Source organism: Apaloderma vittatum, unplaced genomic scaffold (assembly GCF_000703405.1).
Source record: "Apaloderma vittatum isolate BGI_N311 unplaced genomic scaffold, ASM70340v1 scaffold8049, whole genome shotgun sequence".
Taxonomy (NCBI): domain Eukaryota; kingdom Metazoa; phylum Chordata; class Aves; order Trogoniformes; family Trogonidae; genus Apaloderma; species Apaloderma vittatum.
In genome coordinates, this window is record NW_009735736.1 from 56,487 (window position 1) to 76,084 (window position 19,598).

Below are 19,598 nucleotides of genomic sequence, written 5' to 3' on the forward strand. Positions count from 1 at the left end.
ATGAAAGTGAAACAAGTTTCTTCATGTTGAGTCGTTTTAAGAAAACTGGAAGTCTCTTTATTGCAGTAGAGACATGGGTGTTTACTTCAGGAGAACAGGCATCCTGGTTCCCAGGGCTCAGTCTAAGCTATGGAGTTAATTGCAAGCAAATTGTGTGTGATAGACAAATATTTATTGCAGCACAAGTGTGAAAAGGAGACAATATTATCTCCATAGAATATGCAAAATAAATAATGAAAGGAAGCATTGTTATGACAAGTTGTTCAGGGACTCAGCACAGTACACTTAATACATATTTCGGATTAATTTAATGTATTGTTATATGAATATAAGGTCAAAACTGGTTCGTCTTTAAAATTCTAGCAGTGAAGTAAACATTTGACTTCAAAATTTGTCAGAAATTTAATGGGTTTTTTTACTAATTATATTCTTTTGCAAGTACAGTCTTTTAAATATCTAGTTGGTTTTAACTGGAACAGATTGTAGCTATAAATTAACATGCAAAAAATTAGCATCTCTATTCTGAAGTGTTTTTCCAGTGCTCTTTTAATAATAACTAAATATCATCCCAGACACAGGTTAAAAAACACTGTGAACAAAAAAAGTCAAAGTACAGCTAGTACGCAGGGATGTATAGGACAGGCCTATGAAGTTTCTAAAACACAATTATCCAAATATTAAAACTTTGCCTACAATTGAGAAGCTGTATCATCTGCTTAACTCACAGTGGTCCTGAAGACAAGGTAACATGAGATACCAAGCCATGTCCTTTTTTACTTTTTTCATTTTCCTTTTTTTCCCTCCTGGTGGTTTGAATTTCAGAGGACTAGTGGAGATTCAGAAATATTTATTAATGTTGAGATTTATTTGACATGGTATGTTTTTTCTTGAAATGTGTTTATGTTATCTTCCAGGGTGAGATAATACTGCGAGAAATCTTGGGATACTCAGCGAATGAGTACTAAGTCTACTGGACAGATCTGTGTATTTTAATATTAATGAATAAAACATATTTTGTAGGCAAGTATCTGAGAAGAGGCCATATTGAATGGCTTTTCAGTCAGTGATTTGTAGACTTTTCAGGTTCAATGAATTACTTGTAAGGTGCATTTGAATGATGATTAAGAAAAGCAAGTTTCTATTTTACGGTAGTCTACGTATGAGAAATTTCTAAAGAATTACACACTTCCGTTGCCTGTAGAAGAATTGCTAAGGTCCAGAAGCAATGATATTTGCTGGAATAATAATAAAAAGTAGTAAGCATGCTAAACTAAAAAAAATTCTTTTTTCCTTCTATCAGCCATGGCCGTTTCCAAATCTTACTGAGTTAAAAAAAGATAATTCTTTTCCTTAGACTGTGTATACATAAAGCAAAACTGTGCTTTTTTTCCAAATCCTACTGCCACAAGTTGTTTGAAGCCTTTGTATTCATTAGAGCTAAAGGAGACAATGCAGAGTATTTATCCGTGAGCCTAACTGCTGCTTCGTGCTGTCTTTTGGAAAATTGCGAGATGATGCAGCCCTGCTTTTAACATGGTGACATAAAACGTTAGTGCTCCTGGAAAGGTCACAGCTTCACCAGCCATGCAGGGCAAATTTTGAACTTGGCTATAAGTTAAGTCAGAATGATTGCAGCATTCCCACTCATGAGCTTCAAGTGGTCGATTTCTGTCTCACTAAACTACTGTAGGAGTTTTCAGGTTTTGAATGGGTTGTTTCTTTTGGTCATTTTTCTTTAAAACTTTCTGAAATACATGTGCTCTGTGAAATCGAACCTTGAATATACTTCAGGATTCTCAGAGTCTTGGTTTTGGATTAGAAACAGAGAAGGAACATGTTATCTACCCTTAAAGGATTTTATTTGTTCTGCTGAATGGAGTCTCCCCACCCTAATCTCCCAGGCTGCCCCATCTCAACCAAGAATAAAAATCATGGTGCATGATGTCTTTTAAGCTATTCCAAGAAATAAAGTAATGTGACAAAACCATTATGTTACTTGAAGCAGAAGAAAAAGTCTATTATGGCTTGTATTGAGGGTTAACAGTCCTTAATGGCTTTCTTATTTTTATGAGAGTATTACTAAGAATTTAGTGACAGGGTGTGCTGCACTGCTCTTTTTTCTTCTTGCAGGTGTTCCTAAAGCTCTCCTCAAGTGACTGAGATACTGAAATTAAATGGGCCAATTAACATGGGCTAATTCTCTTTATTAATCCATGCATTATTCAGAGTACCCACAAAGTACAAGTCATGTTTTGCAGAGTATTTTGCAAAGGTGAATTCCTTGCTTTTAGGCATTTAATACAACAAATGATCATTATAGGAAGCCCCCAACTGAGCAGACTGAGTATTTTGTGGAGTGCATACATCCTGCTTCAAAATGTGTTCTGCAGTGTATCAAAAAGCCTGCCCTTGTTGTTTGTTTTTATCCTACTGATGTTTCTTAATATTTGCTTTCAGTGGAGGAAGACACAGAGGAGAGCTCAAGATCTGGCAGAGAATCTGTGTCCACAGCAAGTGACCAACCATCCCACTCACTGGAGAGACAGATGAATGGAAGCCAAGATAAGGGCGACAGAAAAAAGGCTGGGAAGGAAAAGAAGAAAGATCGAGATAAAGATAAGGATAAAATTAAGGCAAAGAAAGGAATGCTGAAAGGCTTAGGAGACATGTTCAGGTAGGTGCTTTGCGATGAAATGTAGAATGAATTATAAAAAAAAGTTTTGTCTTTTAGTTAGTAATTTATATTCTGACTGTTTGCTGAGGCCGTATTTTACAAGGCAACTATATATGTGATCTGCTGATCTCTCATTTTTAAGCCTATGAGAAGCATCATGAAAGAAGCTCAGAATGAAAGAGAAGACGGCTGGCAGGCTAAAGGGTCAGCAAAGGGAAAAGTGTTTTTAAGCAACAAATTGCTTGGTCTTAGAAAGAGTCTATGATGGCGTGTCTAAGTAGTGCATGTATTCTGACAGGTCATACAGTTTTTTTTATTTTTTTCTTTTCTTAAACTATGCTGTCACTAATACTATACCCAAAGCTTACGTGTTACTAAATGAGCATTTTTCTTTGCTTTACTATTAAGACTGTTTGGTATCATGGAGGCATGGTGTGAAAGAGATGAATCAGTTTGAGATTGAAAAACAGCATGCTTCTCTTAAGGAACACAGGACCTAAATAAGGTTGTGTGCTCTGAGAATCCAGTCTGGAGAAAAGGTCACTGAAAGACCTGGTTTTTACCAAGCAGTGAGGTTTTTTGAAAGGAGGCATCTCCAGCAGACGTAAGTGATCTGAAAGGAGCAGACTGCTGAGGGACACCCTGCTGTTCTGAGTAAATGGTGAAACATGACAGACATCTTTGATCACTTGTCGGAAGGGGTGAAAGAGCAAGAAAATCAGTCTTTCTTTTATCTTGCTAGAGTAAATAAATATATTTCCAAGAAAAAACAATATTAAGGCAGTGGTTGTTTTCTGTTGTATATGCAGTGATTCATTATTTAATTCTGAAGTGACATACCTGTATTTTTTTAAGATTCGTTAACAGTGATTCTACTCTGACAACATGTAAGTGGAGCTTCAGTTTTCATCCTGTTACTTTGTTTATCCTGTAAAAAAAAATTGAACCTAGGTTGTAAGTATGTGGATTCTTGAGAGTTGTTCTGTGTCTGTGAATCATCAAAAAATTAGTTAATAGAAAAACTAGTTATTTAGAAAATATTAATTAGGAAGAAAAGTAGTCTATTAGAAAATATTAATTAAAAAATATGTTTAGAAAACAAAAAATTATATCAGGTAGTTAGGCAACATATGGCACACAACACCAGAAGAGTCCTAAGACATGATCCTGCGCATTAGATGTGAGGCAAGCTCTTCAGGCTGATCCCCTGCGAGCCCCACAGGGATCCCCTCGTGCTCTGGGTTTTGCCTGCCTAAATTCAAGCCTGGAGCAGAGCATTGCACACTGTGGAAAGTAGGAGATAGGAACTGCTGACTGGTTCTTTTCTTCGGTCTTTGCCATTTTCATAAAGCAGAAATGACTGGTAAAATTGAGGCATGTTATAAATTCTATTGGTGCTAAGTAGCTTATTGGATACCGTGAGTGCTGTCTTGTGAGTTCTGTCAGAAAGTGTTTATAGCATCTGGAGAGCTTGGGCAGCTCTTTGGGTCCTCAGTTTCCTCCTGTATAACATTCCCAGTACCCAAAGGACCTGTGAGTTAGCTGCTCCATCTTGCAGGCTTTGGTACACGAGCAAAGGGCTGACTTGCAGAGAGTCCCACCCAAAAAGAGGAGCCTTTGTGTTCCAGAGAGCAGCTCGATGCAGAGCTCTTCAGCTCCTCTCTACCCTCCAGCCTCAGCGCCTAATGTCTGGTGTTCCTGTGCAGCTTTGAATAGTCTAGATGGAACCAAGTGTGGAAGTGGAAATTAATGCTGTTTTTAATCAGGTGCTCTCAGCTAAATAGGAAGTAACCTTGTCTGTATGCTTGATATAACACTTCTGAAATCTCTAATCTGAGTGGTAGGAAGATCTGATGGTCTCTTTGTTGTTTGCTCTTAACAGTCAACATTTTGTTGTGTAATTTTTTTCCCCCACTACCATTTCTGAGGGAACTTTACTTTTCAATCTTCTCTTAATTAACATGAGAGCAGTGCTATCTGGATGTGGTTGACTCCTCCTGGATCTGTAAATTAGCTTGCACCTTGTCATCCCACCCAAGAAAGGTGCTCCTGGCAAGAAGGAAAATGCTGATTGAGGGAATTAAGCATTATGCCTCATTTCCACTCAGTGCTTGATTTCCTTTGTTGACAGGCTTCTCAATAATGTTTGAGAGATGAGCTTTATTAAGCCTGCTAGATAAGCTACTACATCTGCCTATAACATGCTTTGTTTTTCTGTACTTCTGACACATATCATAAGATATCAAGTAATCACTGAAGGAAGTTGTGCGATGGAAAGTAATGATGACGCTAACATTTAAAATTCAAGCTGTGATCAAAGCATAATTGGGTGGTTTTGGTTCTGTGCAATATTGTGATATTTTTGTAGTTCTTTTTCTTTTCTCCTTTTTCACTTTTTCTCTTCCTTTTCAGCGCTCTTATCTTAAAATAATCTTTCTTCATTAGGTTGTATGGGTAAGAACACTTGCATGGGGAAATTACTGTTAGCTGACACTTCATTTCAATGTCTGTATTTAGCCAAGGGGTTTTTTATTGCTGTATGGAAACTGGCAGCTCATAAAGTGGGGTCTATCTGATGTACAAAAATAAGTCTCCTTGCCTTCAGTTAGAATCTTAGGATTTGCTAGTGGGATCTTCATTAAACTGTATTGTGAGGTGGAAGCTCCCAGTAGGGAACCTTCAGCATCTAGTCATCATTTCCAAGAAATCCCTGGATATTGAGATAGCAGGTTAAAATCGTGAGTAAATCTTTCAAACACTTCCATTGTGTCACTGCTTGTATCAAACGTAGTAAAAAGGATTGATGTAACCGTGAAGGAGAACTGTAAAACACAGGGTGCAGCGTGCATGGCTCTGACACACACTTCTGTTATTTCCAGAGGACCTTTGCTGACATTGGACTGTGGACAGTCTGAAAGTTCAACCTTCTCACTGTGAAATAAATCTGTCTGAGCATGTGTGTATTTCTTTTTTCAAATTGACATTTCAGGACAGAACAGAATTTATTTAAATTTGTCATTTGGCTGGGAAGTCTGTTTTTCTTCACAGATAAATATAGGGCAGAAGTTAACCTAGAAAGCTCCGGTAGCTTTGGAGGGGAGGCAGGTGCTGCAGAGTTTTGCTTACACCCGAATATAGTTGTTTTACCTGTTTTACCTGTTTCTTATCCCTTCCGTAGGATCATGTGCCATGTCCTGTGGCTTTAATCATGTACCAAATGAGAAACTGCTCAGTTCTCTCTTCTCCATTACTGGCATTTAGGGGTGTGCCTGGATGGCCGCAGCCAGCTGAGCAAATAGTTTTGGGAAAGCTGATAATGAAGTTCTGCTAGTTTTTTTGTTTCACTAAGAGGGATTCTGATTGTTTTTCAGTAGAGGTTTTGCTTCTTGATAAAAAATAACCTGACAAAACCAGTCATTGATACATAAGCCATTGTAGTGCTGGCTTAAAAAAGAAGATTCACAGTTTCAAACACTGCACCTGTAGTTAGTGCTGGTAGTGATAATTTGATGGGCTTCTATGTCATGTGAGTCTTTGACATTCCTCTCCTGAGAGAGAAAAATTTGTATATGCCGCCTTGTTTTCCCCTCCTCTTGTCCCGTCATCTACAGGGTATTTTCATAGATATCATAGAAACATACAATCATAGAATGGCCTGGGCTGGAAGGGACCTTAGAGATCATCTAGTCCAACCTCCCTGTCATGGGCAGGGACGCCACCTCTCGACTAGACCAGGCAACACATGGGGACTGAGTGGGAATTGAACCTGCGATCTTGGTGTTGTCATTGTTGTCAGCACCGCACTCAACCCACTGAGCTAACCGGCCCCCGATTTATGAATGGATCCACTCAGGATATTTGAGATTGTTCTTATTTGTAGTTTTTGGATGATGAGGATGGTGATGAGGAAATAACACATCTGTTGTGGTGGTGTAGATAATTTACAATCCCTGTACTTCATTCATGCTTATTCCCAGTGTAAAAGCTTGGATATAGTTTCTGGATGGGTGATTGGACTAGTGAAGTAATAGGAACCAAAGTAGTATCTCCACATCTTTCCCCAGCTTCCTCAAGCCATATATACTTTTCCTCTGTGGTTATCGCTGAACCATGGTCCTGTTAAGACTATAACATCACTGTGATTATGTCACTTTTTTTGGGTATTAATTTTGTTTGCAGCTTCTCTCTTACTAGGGAGTTTGTATAGGTAGACTCTTATTGGTAAGTTTGATGATAGACAAAATATGCCCAGCAAGTGATTAGTCTGAGGAAAGGATGTTTCTGAAGAACATCTGTAGAAAACACTGAACTACCGAGATGTTAAGAATAAGGAGGGAAAAAAAAAGCAACTCTGCATTTCCAGAGGAAGCGGAGTAGCAGAGAGGCCAAGGTATCAAGTCATGTCTTGTTGGAAATATCAGAGGGACAGTCACTGCTCAGTCATAAAAACCTTCTGAAAACAAGTAGACCTTGATATGACTGGATAAAAATGGATTTGCAAATTTTGAGTTTATTTGGGGAACTGCTGAGGAGGACAAAAGATGGGTGCGTATGCACGCTGTGTCTTAACCTTGGTTTAAGCAAGAAAATATCTGCATTGGTTTTGGTGATTGCATATCTAATAGATGTGATATAATTGGATGCAATTGTGAATAAGTATGTTGTATGAAATAAATATTTTTTGCTGTAGGAATTAATACTTCAGTCCCACATAAATAGAACTTTTTGATGGAAAACATAAGCACTGTATATTGAAGTTCATGGTATAAGACAGTATGCTTAAAATTCATCATGTGTTTTTAGTACTGGAGGCTGTGTATTTCAAGATGTGGTCTGTAACATTGATGGTGATATAAAGCTGTAACATATGGTGACTGATCTTTAATTCCTCTCTTAACTATTGTAGCACATGGGTAAATCAGTGCACTGGATAGCCAATGCAAATATAATATTCCCAGATAACCGTTAAAATCTAATCCTAATTAGATTTAGTTACATTTAAAATTATTATTGGGAGCCTTGCAGTGTTGTATCTTCCAGTTCTGTGAGAGGAAATAGATAATTTAGTTTGCAACCTTGTTTAGGTGAAATCAGATATACTGTTGTCTTTTTTTTTTTTTCTTCCCCCACACAGCTACTTCCAGGGTGCACTGGACATGTTCAGATTCATAAACATATTATTTGTAGCTTTGAATTAGACATTTCAACCACATTAGCCATCTGAGACCTCTGACTGGGCATTTGGGAGAATAACCTATGTGGATTACTGTTGCTTATTACATGGCTTCCTTGTATTGCCTATTCTGAGTTTCACTGAAGTTTTCTCATCGTCATGTCTGTGAAGAGATGAAAAGCAAATCACAAGGGTTATGCCATTGATTTAGTAATTACCTTCTTTCTCTTTCATTTAATAACAACCTTCAGACTTTTAAGCAGGCACATGACAAAAAGGTATCTGAGTTGTGTAAAATACTGTTGAATTATACTCTAATCAACAGGACTGGCAAATACCTCAAACTCAGAAAGATAAAATCTATGGTCTGATTTTCATCATTCAGTAGCTTAAGAGGCAGCAATAATGGCATTTCCTTTGGAAGCATGACTAATAGGTCTTTGTATTGGTGAATGACTCTTACTGATGTATGGACTTACAGAAAACATGGGAACAAGCTACAAAACTTAGAATATTATTTTTTTCTTGAGTGCTTTGCTAACGGCATAAAACACCAAAAATCTTGACTCTTGGCACACAGAGGAGGAGGTTATTACTTAAACACCTGTCAGCTGTATCATTTCAAACTTGGAAGCTCGTTGCTTGCACATTGAATTGCACCTGGGTTTGCTAATGTTCTTCTGAGAATGGTGCCGACAGCATGCGGTGCTTGTGCCGAAATTTTCATCAGGATCACTGAGCTGGGTTGTTGCTCAGGTAAATGGAATCTGGAGCCGTTTGTGCACTGGATTTTTCCTGTTACTACTATGAGCCAGCTGACACGACTGTCATTAAGTCCACTTTTGCTGTGAACTAGAAAATGTGCGACCCACTACGGTTCTGGCTGCAGGGTCTAAGCATGATGCCTTTTCAAGCTTCAGAGAAGGAGCATAGTCCTCATCCTGTCTGCAGGTTGGCTACTGTTAATGGCACCTTCTTTTCTGTGCTGCTCTGGACTACTTTGTCTTGATCCGTTTTCAGAGTTTCATCCGGCCACTGGGACTCCCAGAATCAGAAAAGCCTTTCAAATGAGATCAGCCATGCAGCAAATTGTCATCTTTGATGCAGACAATTACCCAGGACTCTTATAAATGTCTTTGAAAGCATTTTCATATTCTTCACTTCCTCCTGTCCAATTAAAAGTAAATAAGGGGCTGAAAGAGATAAGCTTGATTGAAAATAGCTTTTCTTTTTTGGAAAGAAAAACTGTGTGCCTGCCTTCCTCTCCTGTTTTTTGCCTTCCTGTTGGTGCTGCTTGGTGGAATCAGTTGCTGTGAGGAAACGTGTTTCACTGCCTGCAGTCCCAAACACACCGGCTTCTGACTAAGATGTCGTTAGGACAGAAGGCAGTGGAATGGCAAATTTGTGGTTCTAAACTGACCAACTTCACATAATCTGTCAGGGATTTAAGGAATGCAGCTTCATTAAGTGCTTAGTAAACTCTATGGCTTCTAAACGAAACACAGAAAGCAGTGGTATGCGATTGTGCGAGGGAGATTTGAAGTGAGAGATTAACATAATCGTATGTGGCTTTCCAGTTTGTCATTCTGACAGAAAGCAGGGCATTGCTCTATGTATTCTTAACACTGGATTTTCCCAGAGTAAATCTTGAACTTGTAAATCTAATGGAGGTATATCGTATGGGGCTTGTTTTTTTTTTAATTTCAGTAGAATCAGGGCTTTGTGTTTCTAACATCCAGAAATAAGTGTCAGGATGACCTGTTACTAGAGACGAGTTCATAGTGGCTGCCAACATATTCTCCCTGTATTCTTCCTTTGCTTGTCAGCAAGTTTAAATAGAGAACCTTTGACACCTACAGCGCTGTCTCTGCCTGCAAAGCAAGCAAGGGAGGCAGGCGGCGTGACAGCTGAGCCCTGCGCCATCCTGCCCGGCGTTCCGCAGCGCTTCTCTTCCAGGCTTGCCGGATGAATATAGAACGCAAGTGTCAAGGATGACACCTACTTTATAATCTCTGCAAAGCAAGCCTTTTCAGAGAAGAATTTGTTGACAGTTCAGAGATTCAAAGTCAATTTCAGTTTTAGCTCATATAGAAATAGGATTTTTTCCTCCACCTGATGTGATAATTGAAGACTAACTAGGCAGCGTGCTAGTCCTTAACAAAGTATGGTAAATAAATACTGCCTTGAGATGTGAAGGATTTGTTAGATAAAAAGCTCTATTAATGTCATTTGTTTCATTATCTGTTGGAAATGTTCTTTGGAGGTTTAATTTGCTCCTGATAGCACCTGCATTACGGATGCTGTAGATTATATTTTTCAAGCAGAGTCTTCTTTGAAAATCCTTTTTAAAAACAGGAACAGGAATGTTGTCTTAGATTAAAATTAATGCAACTTAATATATTTTTATAGCTGAAGATGACATAGGCTATTAAGTCATAGTTACTTGAGGTACTTAAGTTGGCAGCTGCAGGACAGGTGATCTTTTTCTAAAAGGCAAAGCTCCAACTTACGACTGAGTTTCACTTCCCGGGATGAATGATCTGTATTCACGATGTGTTGGCAGGCTGATGCCTCCTGTTAAGACTTCCACGTGTCCTACTGTCGTGCAGAGAAATCATCATTAAAAACAGAATTATAAAACACTTCAATGAAAATGGCAAAATGCGTGTAAGATGTTAGGATTTCTGGAGTAGGATGTACCATGAAACCCTGCATTTCCCTGAATGCAGTAAGAAAATAGTGGGTATAAGGCATTCAGAGGGCTTGTTTAGGCTTTTAAATTGTAGTTTCAGGATAAAAATAAGGAGAGGAAAAGTTTTGTAGAGAAAATAAGAGAGAAGGAAATATCAGAAACAAATTGCCAATGGGGTATGCAAGTAGTCTTTCCCCCGCTTTGAAACTGTTGATGACTTCTTCCAGAGTGAAAAAAAAATTAAAAGGAACTGACAAAATACTAAAAATACTGCACTTTCTGAGTGATTCAGGCAGGAAGGGATCTCTGCTTGGTTCAACTCCTGCTCACAGCACTCCAGCTTCAAGGATTCATCAGCTGAGTGTCACGCTCAGTTGAGTTTCAAATATCTCCAAGGACGGAGACTCAGCAGCCTCCCTCGGCAGCTGGTTCCAGTGCTTAACCACTCCCCTGGTGAAAAGTATTTGTCCTCAGTAAGAGGAGATAGGAACAAGATACACTGAGTAATCACTGATACAAAAAATCTGAATCAATCAACGTGTACTTATCCTTCTCATGGAGCAAAAACATGTGGATGTACAGTTAGATTGTCATCCAAAAAATTTAAAGGATTTTTGCGATACGTGATTACTACCCTCAGGGACTTATCACTGCCACAGTTCCTCAAACACCAAGAATACAGGAAATAGTGCAGCTAAGCATGCATTTGTGACTGTGAGCCACCCGTTGCATCCTAAGTGTTAAGGAAGAGACTATTTTTTACTGTGCTTCCAAGCATCTTACTCTAAGTTGTCTTGGACTGGCAGCCATTAGGATACCAAGCTTGATTGGCTGATATGGTACCTAATAGTGTCTGATGTGATCCACTGAGCTTGGAAAGGTGATTATTTTCTGAGGAACTGAGGAAGAAACAGTCTACAGAAATCTTCCTTTCTACTATTTCACGCTACGCCAGAAAATGTCACCTTGTTTTTGACTAAGAACATAAAAATTGCGTTGTATTAATGCTCATACTTTCTTTTTCATCTTAAAGTACAGACAGATGTCAAGTAAAACCTCAGGCGTTTTAGTTCAGCCAGTCACAAAAGAAGGAATTTTATATTATTTTTAGAGGAGGAGAGAGTTGTTTTAAGTCCTTCCATATTCTGTAGATTCGATATGGTTTAATGTGGGAAGACTACAGTCACACAGAACTGAGTGGTAAGTCCCTGTACCCCCATACTTTGTCTCTGACAGTGGTCAGTAGTAGCTCCCAAGGCTGGGATACCAGAAGAGGGTCACCCATGGCAGTTCTTGCCCAGGTCTGTCTTCCAGGCTTTCAGTGATCTGCAGCCCAAGGATTTCTCATGGCAATGCTTTTGCGCTCAAGTACAAAATACCGTGTGTGTGTATATATTCTGCCCTGTTACTGATGATTTGGGGTATATTTACCTAATTCCAAAATGTTTACAGAATTTGCAGTATGTCATATAAAAAAATGTCTTTTAGAGATTCTGTAGAATGACTTCTGTATCAAGGAGCTGCTTTAACATTACCAGTGTGAAGCCTGGATTGCAATGCATTGCAGTAGATCTGATTCATTATGTCAGTATTTCATGGCACTCAGGTAAGCACGTTTGCAAAGTAGCAGTAAACCTTTTTGATGTGCAATAACATTTCAGTAGTTAATGTAGCGTTCAAATGCATATTAACTTTTACTGCTTCTGTGCAAACTTATGATAAGCAGGAGTACAAGAAAAGGCTGTAGATGTTTGTAAAATAGACCCTGCTGGAATGCATTCACTTCATGAACTAGTTCTACAGTGCATGTTTGGGCTAGCTGATGATGTGATTAACATTAAAGTTCTAAATGTTTGCTTCTGCAGAAGATAAAATCTTAGTTTCTACAAATGTTAACCCCTTTTTTCAGGACTCTTTTACTTTCTAGTCTTGTACTCCTTGTCCTGAAAGGAACAAGAATATAATATAATTTCATGGAACTACTTGGTCGTCTTAATTATTTTCAACAAATATAATAGCATGCTACTAATGCAGCTGTTTTGAAGGTTTTGTATTATACATTGAAAGTATGTTGTTAATGCTGTGTTGGTAGATAAATTCTCTGTTAGACATAACTAGTTCAGTAGATACATAGACCTGGCTTTGTCAATGGAATATGCAGAATTAGTCCTTACATTGTTTCTGCTTGCAATACAGAAATCTCCTGGATTTTGGCAGGTTGCTTAAGCTTTCAAGAGGAACTTTTTTCTAATTTTAAAAATTATATAATACCTTGTTTATGCTAGTGTCTCCAAGGGTTTTGATGTCCTGGGTTGTTTCCCATGTTGTAGAAATACAAAGTACTTGTTATGCTAGAAACATACACAATCTGTGGCTTCCAGATACCGCTGTTGAGTTTAGTTTGAAGGTGAATGGGTGGTGGATGGATGACTGAAAATGCATGTAGATTCTCCTCTCTCTGCTGTGCTGTTATAGGTAGTACTTAGTGAGAGATTGTCTAACTGGAAGCAAAGTTTATGGATTGTCTCTAAAAGTTCTGAAAAAGAGGTTTTAATAACAAAAACACATCTAGAATCTTAGCTATATCAGCATTTTTTGAGTACCACAATAATGAAACTAGTATATTTTTATGCCCATTGCAAGTGCTTCTAGCGTATTCAACACAGGTGTGCCAGCAGTGTTTGGGATGCAAGCTGAATTTCTGTTACACATTTCAACAGCAACATAACACAGATGAATCTCAAATATTTCACCATGTTATTATAGATGTTGTCTTTGTCTTTAACCTGTAGTGCTAAAATACTGAAATTTAGAGCACAGCATCATGCTACAAGCAGGAGTTTCAGATGTTTGTGTTACAGTTGAGGTATTTCTTTTCTCTGGTGTTGCTGAGCAGGTAATGATACCAACAATATTGTCATCTGTAACTGTTAGGAGTCCAGGTATCATTTGTGGAGCTTCAAATACATTGCTAATTCTGTTTGCCTTTTATAGCTGCAAAAGAAAAAAAAACTACTTGTGCAAGTTAATTAAAATGTGAAGACTCAGTGCCATTTTCATCAGTATTTTTTTAAGATTTATTTTAAGCTATATACTTAGGAAAAATATTAAGATGACAGTGATAATCGCTGTATACTGTGTGCAGCACTGAGCATGAGCAGAGCTGATCTCATTTGGAGAAGAGCATCTCAGGAGCCAGATTATCTTTGATGTCAAGATTGGGTTTGTTTTAATTTCATCTGTCTGGGTTTCTAAATAAATATAGGCCCAGTCACTTGGATCTTAGAGTGCATGAGTGTGTATGAATGGGAACAAAAATATCAGTGTGTTTGGGGCTGATCTGGGTGCGAGATCATCTGTGCTAGGATCTTATTTGTACGGTGGCTGGAACCAAAAAACCAATCTCACCACCCCACATCTCTCACCTCTAATTAATCCCATGCAGGTGCTGATTTGTACACCTTTTCAATCTGAAATAAATCTTTGCTCCCAGCTCGGCCCTGAAATAATCAGGGGTGCAGATCACAATTGATACAGTTATTTCAACTCTGGTTACTGTGCAGACAGCTCAGGCTCTGAGACCTGGCAGCTGTAGGATGCTGAGGGTCTCCGGGACTCCAGGTGGTTCTGGGCAAGCCCCTGCACCAACTGCTGCAGGGACTCGCTGCCAAAGTGCCTTTGCAGCGCTGATCCCCTTGAGTCCTGGTGCATCCACTCCAGAGATGGTTTGTTCTGGGCGTGCTGCTGCTGCAGAAGAGCAGAGTCTTGCTCTTCATTTTCCACCTGGAAGATACTGCGTCTGTAAACTAAATTTTCATGCCGCAGGGCAGAGTATCAGCTGATAGAACAGGCAGGGGTATATGAAGCCAGCAGTGGCATGTTAATGTATGCTAACCAGAGCCTCGGCTTAGGCTAAATCCTCTGCCTTAGCCCTGTCTTTGTTGCAGACTCTCAAAAAGATACACCTTTTTTTCCCCCTCTGTTTTTTAAATGTAGCTGAACTGAGTTGTGCTGTAGAGCACCTTGTGGAAGTATCCTGTCGGCATAATTTATTTGTTTTTATAATTAAAGTTTATTTTTTATTCCCAAGGAGACTTAGGAGGCACTGTGGAACCCAGAACGGGACAGGAGACCCTGAACTGTAACCTGCAGCCACCTGCACTCAGGTGCTACAGCTCAGCAAGGGGAATTGCTGCTCAGTGTTGTACGCATCCTCTGAGAAGAGAGTGGCAGCTGCTTGTTTCTCTGGGTTTTAAGGATATTTTGGTTAGACTTGTCCCACAGATCCTACAGTGTTGTCCTCTGCTGGAAATTGTGTGTGCCTTCTCTACCTCCTCTAAGTGTAAATGTGCGAATGAGGCTAAAGATATAAAGACATCACCTATCACTTAATTTATCCTATAGAGATTCTTTTCTGGGAGATGTGTATCAACAAAGATTTTCAGTAATTGACAGAAAAAGTGCTGACTGACTTATTAACATTTCTAGGTAATGAGATCTGTAGGGAAGTTTTAATCTTTGGAAGGTTCCAGATGAACTGCCAGTAGTTTGATTAACTTTTTGTGTGTGTCTGTTAACCTTTGCTGATTTTATACAGTGTAACTGCAGGGCTGCAAAACTAAGTTGTTGGACTAACACTACTGCAATTTCCAGTTCTAGCTAGTTGGCGTATTGTATTTGTGTCCTCGTTTCTCTGCCTGTTGCATGTGCTTAGTGAGCATCTTGAGTGATTTCCTTGTGGTAGCTCACAACATGTATGTAAGGCAGACCATGCTCTTATATATGCAGGCAAGCATTTCAGTTGTAAAATGGAGTTACGAATACTCTTCGTATTACTAAGGGTTTTTTTTTTTCCTTTTCTGTCAGAAAAGCATTGAAGCAAATTTCCCTTGTAATTTTTCTTTTCCTTTTTTTTTTTAGTTTCCTTCATGTCTCTTGAGTGCCAGTAAAATGGGTGGGTTTTTATGTTTCATTAGCATTTCTTATAAGGTCTGTCTTTAGACCAGTACCCATTTTCTAAATTGTACTTCTGCAGGGTTGGAAAAAATCATGGTAACCAGATGCAGTATTTGTCTCTGGCCTGGCAAAGTGTTAGATTTAACAAAAGAAGCTAATAGAAATGTTCAAATTGACCCTTCTCATCATTTGGACTTCTTGGAGCTCAATCAATCTGTCATTATTATCAGAGTTATTCACGCAGAGGCAGAAGTGCTAGTATTTCTTATAATCAGCCCTTGAGCCAGACGTAATTTGCAATTTTGAAGCATTGTATTTTGAAACAATAATGCATTAAAATGAACAGAGCAGGAATTAGAAGTATAGTTGAGGAGGGAACATGCTGAAGAGTAGCCATGGTTTAAATGGTTTCTCCAAGCGCTCTTAGTGGTCACTGGTAATTAGAGGCATACAGTGTAGTATTATTAATATCTAATTTGGTCTGCAATTTCGAAACTAATCCATGGAGTGAGACAAATGCAATGAGAGAAGCACAGCCATCTTGCTGCATGGTTGCAGGGCAACAGTTTTCAGGTGGGGAGTCCTGGGGTAAGAGTTTGTATCCTCCTCAGTTCGCTGTGAGCAAGAGACCGTGGGTGTAAGAGGAGCTGACATGCAGGAGGCCTTCACTCAAACTTTTTCAGGAGCATGCTCTTTACTTTATAAGCGAGACTATTTGTTTGCAATTTTTATTCAGTTTTTCAGTTACTCTTTAACGTCTTACTGCCCAGTACTGAATTACCTAACAGGGCAGCAGTCTTGATGGACAAATTCTGTGTGAGAGGGGGCACAGGAGCGCTTGTAAGTACATTAAATGACAATAATGAAAGGATATGTTGCCCATTAAGGATATATCATCTATTAGAAGACTGAATTAGCTTGGCTGTGTCACTTGTATGAGCTACTTTCTTCAATGACAAATAGCACACACTTAGTGTATCAAATTTAATCTTGGGGCAAGTAACTTTGTGGTAAATAACCACTCTCTTTTTTGAATACATATGCAACATTAAACAGTTTTTGCCACACAAACTTTTAAATGCCTAGACTGTTTATGAAACATCCATTAAAATATCCATGTACTGCTTCTGTGGTTGCTCCCATCATTGATGATTGCTAACACAGTTGTATCTAAGCAGAAGCTTTCTTTTTTATTCCTGATTCCTTCAGGGAAGCCGCAATCCACAGTTTAACAGGTTTTGGCTGACCACCATAGAAATGAGTTATTTATGGTGACTTTTAGAACATTGTGGTCTTGCTTACTGAGTAGATCCAGCCGTACAGCAGAAGAGTCTCTTGGATGTTTGCTGACTTGCTGCTGTCTTTCCAATCTTATTGTTGTAAGGTTACCCCCACTTCCTTTGATCGTCTTGGCTCGGTTTTAAACTGTAGTAGTTTGATGAGTTGGTAGGGTTTTTGTCTTATTTCTTGTGATTGATCGATTGATCTGTACATTTATTTATTTATTTATCTATCTATCTATTTATTTATTTGAACTGTCAGTGGCTCTAGCTAGCTTTAGGCAGTCATGGGTGCAATGCAAGAAGATTATCTTCTGTTTAGAAATTTGCAAACAGATGGTCCCTCTGTAAAAGAAATCTGTTTTTAAAAGATCCACCATTTTTATTCTGGTAGTAAATATTAAAAATGCTTAACTTGTGAAGAGAGATCGACTTGGTGTGAATAATATTCTGCCTGTTGTGTCATGCCTTTCAGGAAATGTTATCAAAACTGTTTATGAAAATAATTGAATGAAACCTCATGACATGTCTCTTGGTTTGGCATCATACCCATTTTCTGTGAAGTTGGGATACTGACTCACAAAGACAGGCGAATTAAGCTTTAGTGGCTGGAAACGGTTACCAATCCCATATGTTGTTTCTGCTTCTTTCCAGGAAGTTGTTGTGGGAATCACCGGTGATGTTGCACATGAAACCTTGCAATTTATGTGTCATTTTGGCTGCTGGTTTTGAGTACGCTTAGTTTGATGAAATGTTCTAGAATCCTGACCTGAATGGTGCTGAAAAATGATTTTTAATATTTAGAAAGTGAGGCAGAGGCTGTTGGGAGAAAATGATGACCGTAAGGTAGAAGACCTCCATGTGCTTTACAGTACTCAAGCACAGGGTAGCAACTTCAGAGAGGGCTGATAATTCAGAGTGATAACCACTTTGGTTCTCCTGCTTTAGATTTCTGTGTTCATGGCTGACCGTGTGAGTTTCTGCATTTCTTGAAGGCAAAATTCATTGATCTGAAGAGGTACAAGTGTACCTTTTTGGAGATATTACTCATTTTCATGAGTCACCTGTGTCCTTTTGTAGTGCGACTTTCTTGGTTTGGAGCAGCAGAGTTTTCCAGGAACCGTCTGAGCAGGGATCTTCTGCTGAGTGTTGCACCAGAGGGATTGATTGATGCCTTATCAGTTTTAACATAGGCAAGGAAACCTGTGGAAAACGAAGAGTTTTAAATGTTCATTTTTAGCTATGACTGCAGGCTCTTACATCAGGGTGCCTTGCTCCTGCTGCCTGGATGTCAGTGCTTCTGTGTCATCTCAGGGCAGCGCTGCTGCCGAGTCACTCCAGCAGTCATTCCACTCCCTCCTAACAAGTGTGATTTCATCCACTAATTTGATTAGATGCGATAACTGGCTATTTCTAGAAATCCCTGGCAAATATGTAAATGTTTGCACTTACAATCATACTTTTAAAAATAGCACTTGCACAATTTTGCTTTGAAAGGAAGGCTTGTAAACTCTAGTCACCACTAACCAATGTGCTATATCGAATCCTTGTTTATGCTTGTTACATTTTTTAGCAACAGAATGTTTTTGTATGTCACAATAATCTTTTGCAATATATGATTTTGCTGATACAGCAGGGTAAAAAAGGTTACAGAAATCATTGCAAAATCCTTTGACTTGTGTTACGTTGTGTGTGTGCGTCAATACTCGTTGCTACTGTGGGTAAAAGAGCATGCCTTAAAGACAGAAAGCACTGACAGAATAGCTCAAGACACTTACCATTTGTCAATTTTTAATGATGGTCTTTTTTTCTGTTAAGGAACATAACACTACTGAACTTCTGTCTCGATCAATTTTTGTGTTTTTTCATTAATCAACTAATGCGTGTTTCTTCTATAGCTCCTTATTGTAATGAAATATGTGAATGATTTGGCAGACGACAATGATCTCATCAGTAACGCATCAGAGTAAAATCCATTTAGCAGATTATATGTATATTATTTTTGCTGTATCAAGGATGCTGATTCATATTCTTTTAAACTGAAATTATTTTTAAGATAAGTTGCAAATGTGCGATATCTGTTGCTACCACACATACATCCTCCTTTCTTCGTTTGTTCTTTCTATATATTTATTTATGCAAAATGATATACATGTTCTTTATGTCACTGTGTCTATTTTATATGTATGGCATCATGTCGTAGCTTAAACTTCTTTAAATGTTCTGCTACGCTGCCTTCTCTGTTGACTCGCATAGTGTTTAGTTCCTCTGATGTATTGGCCCAAAGCCACTGAAGGAACTTGGTAGTCAGTGCCTCTCTGTTGAGTGTGGTAGGCTTTGGATTAGGCCACCTGCTCGTTGGTGACAGTCATTCAAGCAAGTAAGCTTGAAAGTAGCCAGCTAGGGGCTGACAGAGAGGTTTGGGTATGTATTTTAGCTTGATTAGATTATTCAGAGTTCATGGGATTTCCTATCAGAAGGTCAACCTTTGGGCACAGAGGTCTATGTTCTCGTCTTCTTATTAATAATAATGTGACAAACTAGTATCGGAGAGTCTGAGGATGGTCCTTTCCTCTGATGTGACTTGGTTGTTATATTCTAGAGATCATACTTTTAAAAAATAGTCCTCTTATATTTTCTAATTTCTTCACTTACTGTGATTACTGTTGTTGGTTGAATTTGAGGATTAAGTCTGTCGATCTGTGAATATGACTTTGAGCATTTACACTTATCTTGAAACTTTCTCTAACCCTTAATGTAAAAGGAGAATTAGGAAGCTATAAATTAAGTAGAACCCTGGAGTATCTTGGCAATTAGAGTGAG

General features: G+C 38.7%; 1 protein-coding gene across 1 annotated transcript in view; it reads left to right on the forward strand.

Moving 5' to 3' along the window:
- Window positions 1-19,598, forward strand: part of LOC104279416 (partitioning defective 3 homolog) — a gene marked incomplete at its 5' end in the record, with an annotated part of 82,825 nt that overhangs the window by 55,765 nt on the left and 7,462 nt on the right. The window contains one exon of the mRNA XM_009876692.1: window positions 2,458-2,674. Within this exon, the coding sequence (XP_009874994.1) occupies window positions 2,458-2,674 (217 nt within the window). The remainder of the gene's footprint in view (window positions 1-2,457; window positions 2,675-19,598) is intronic.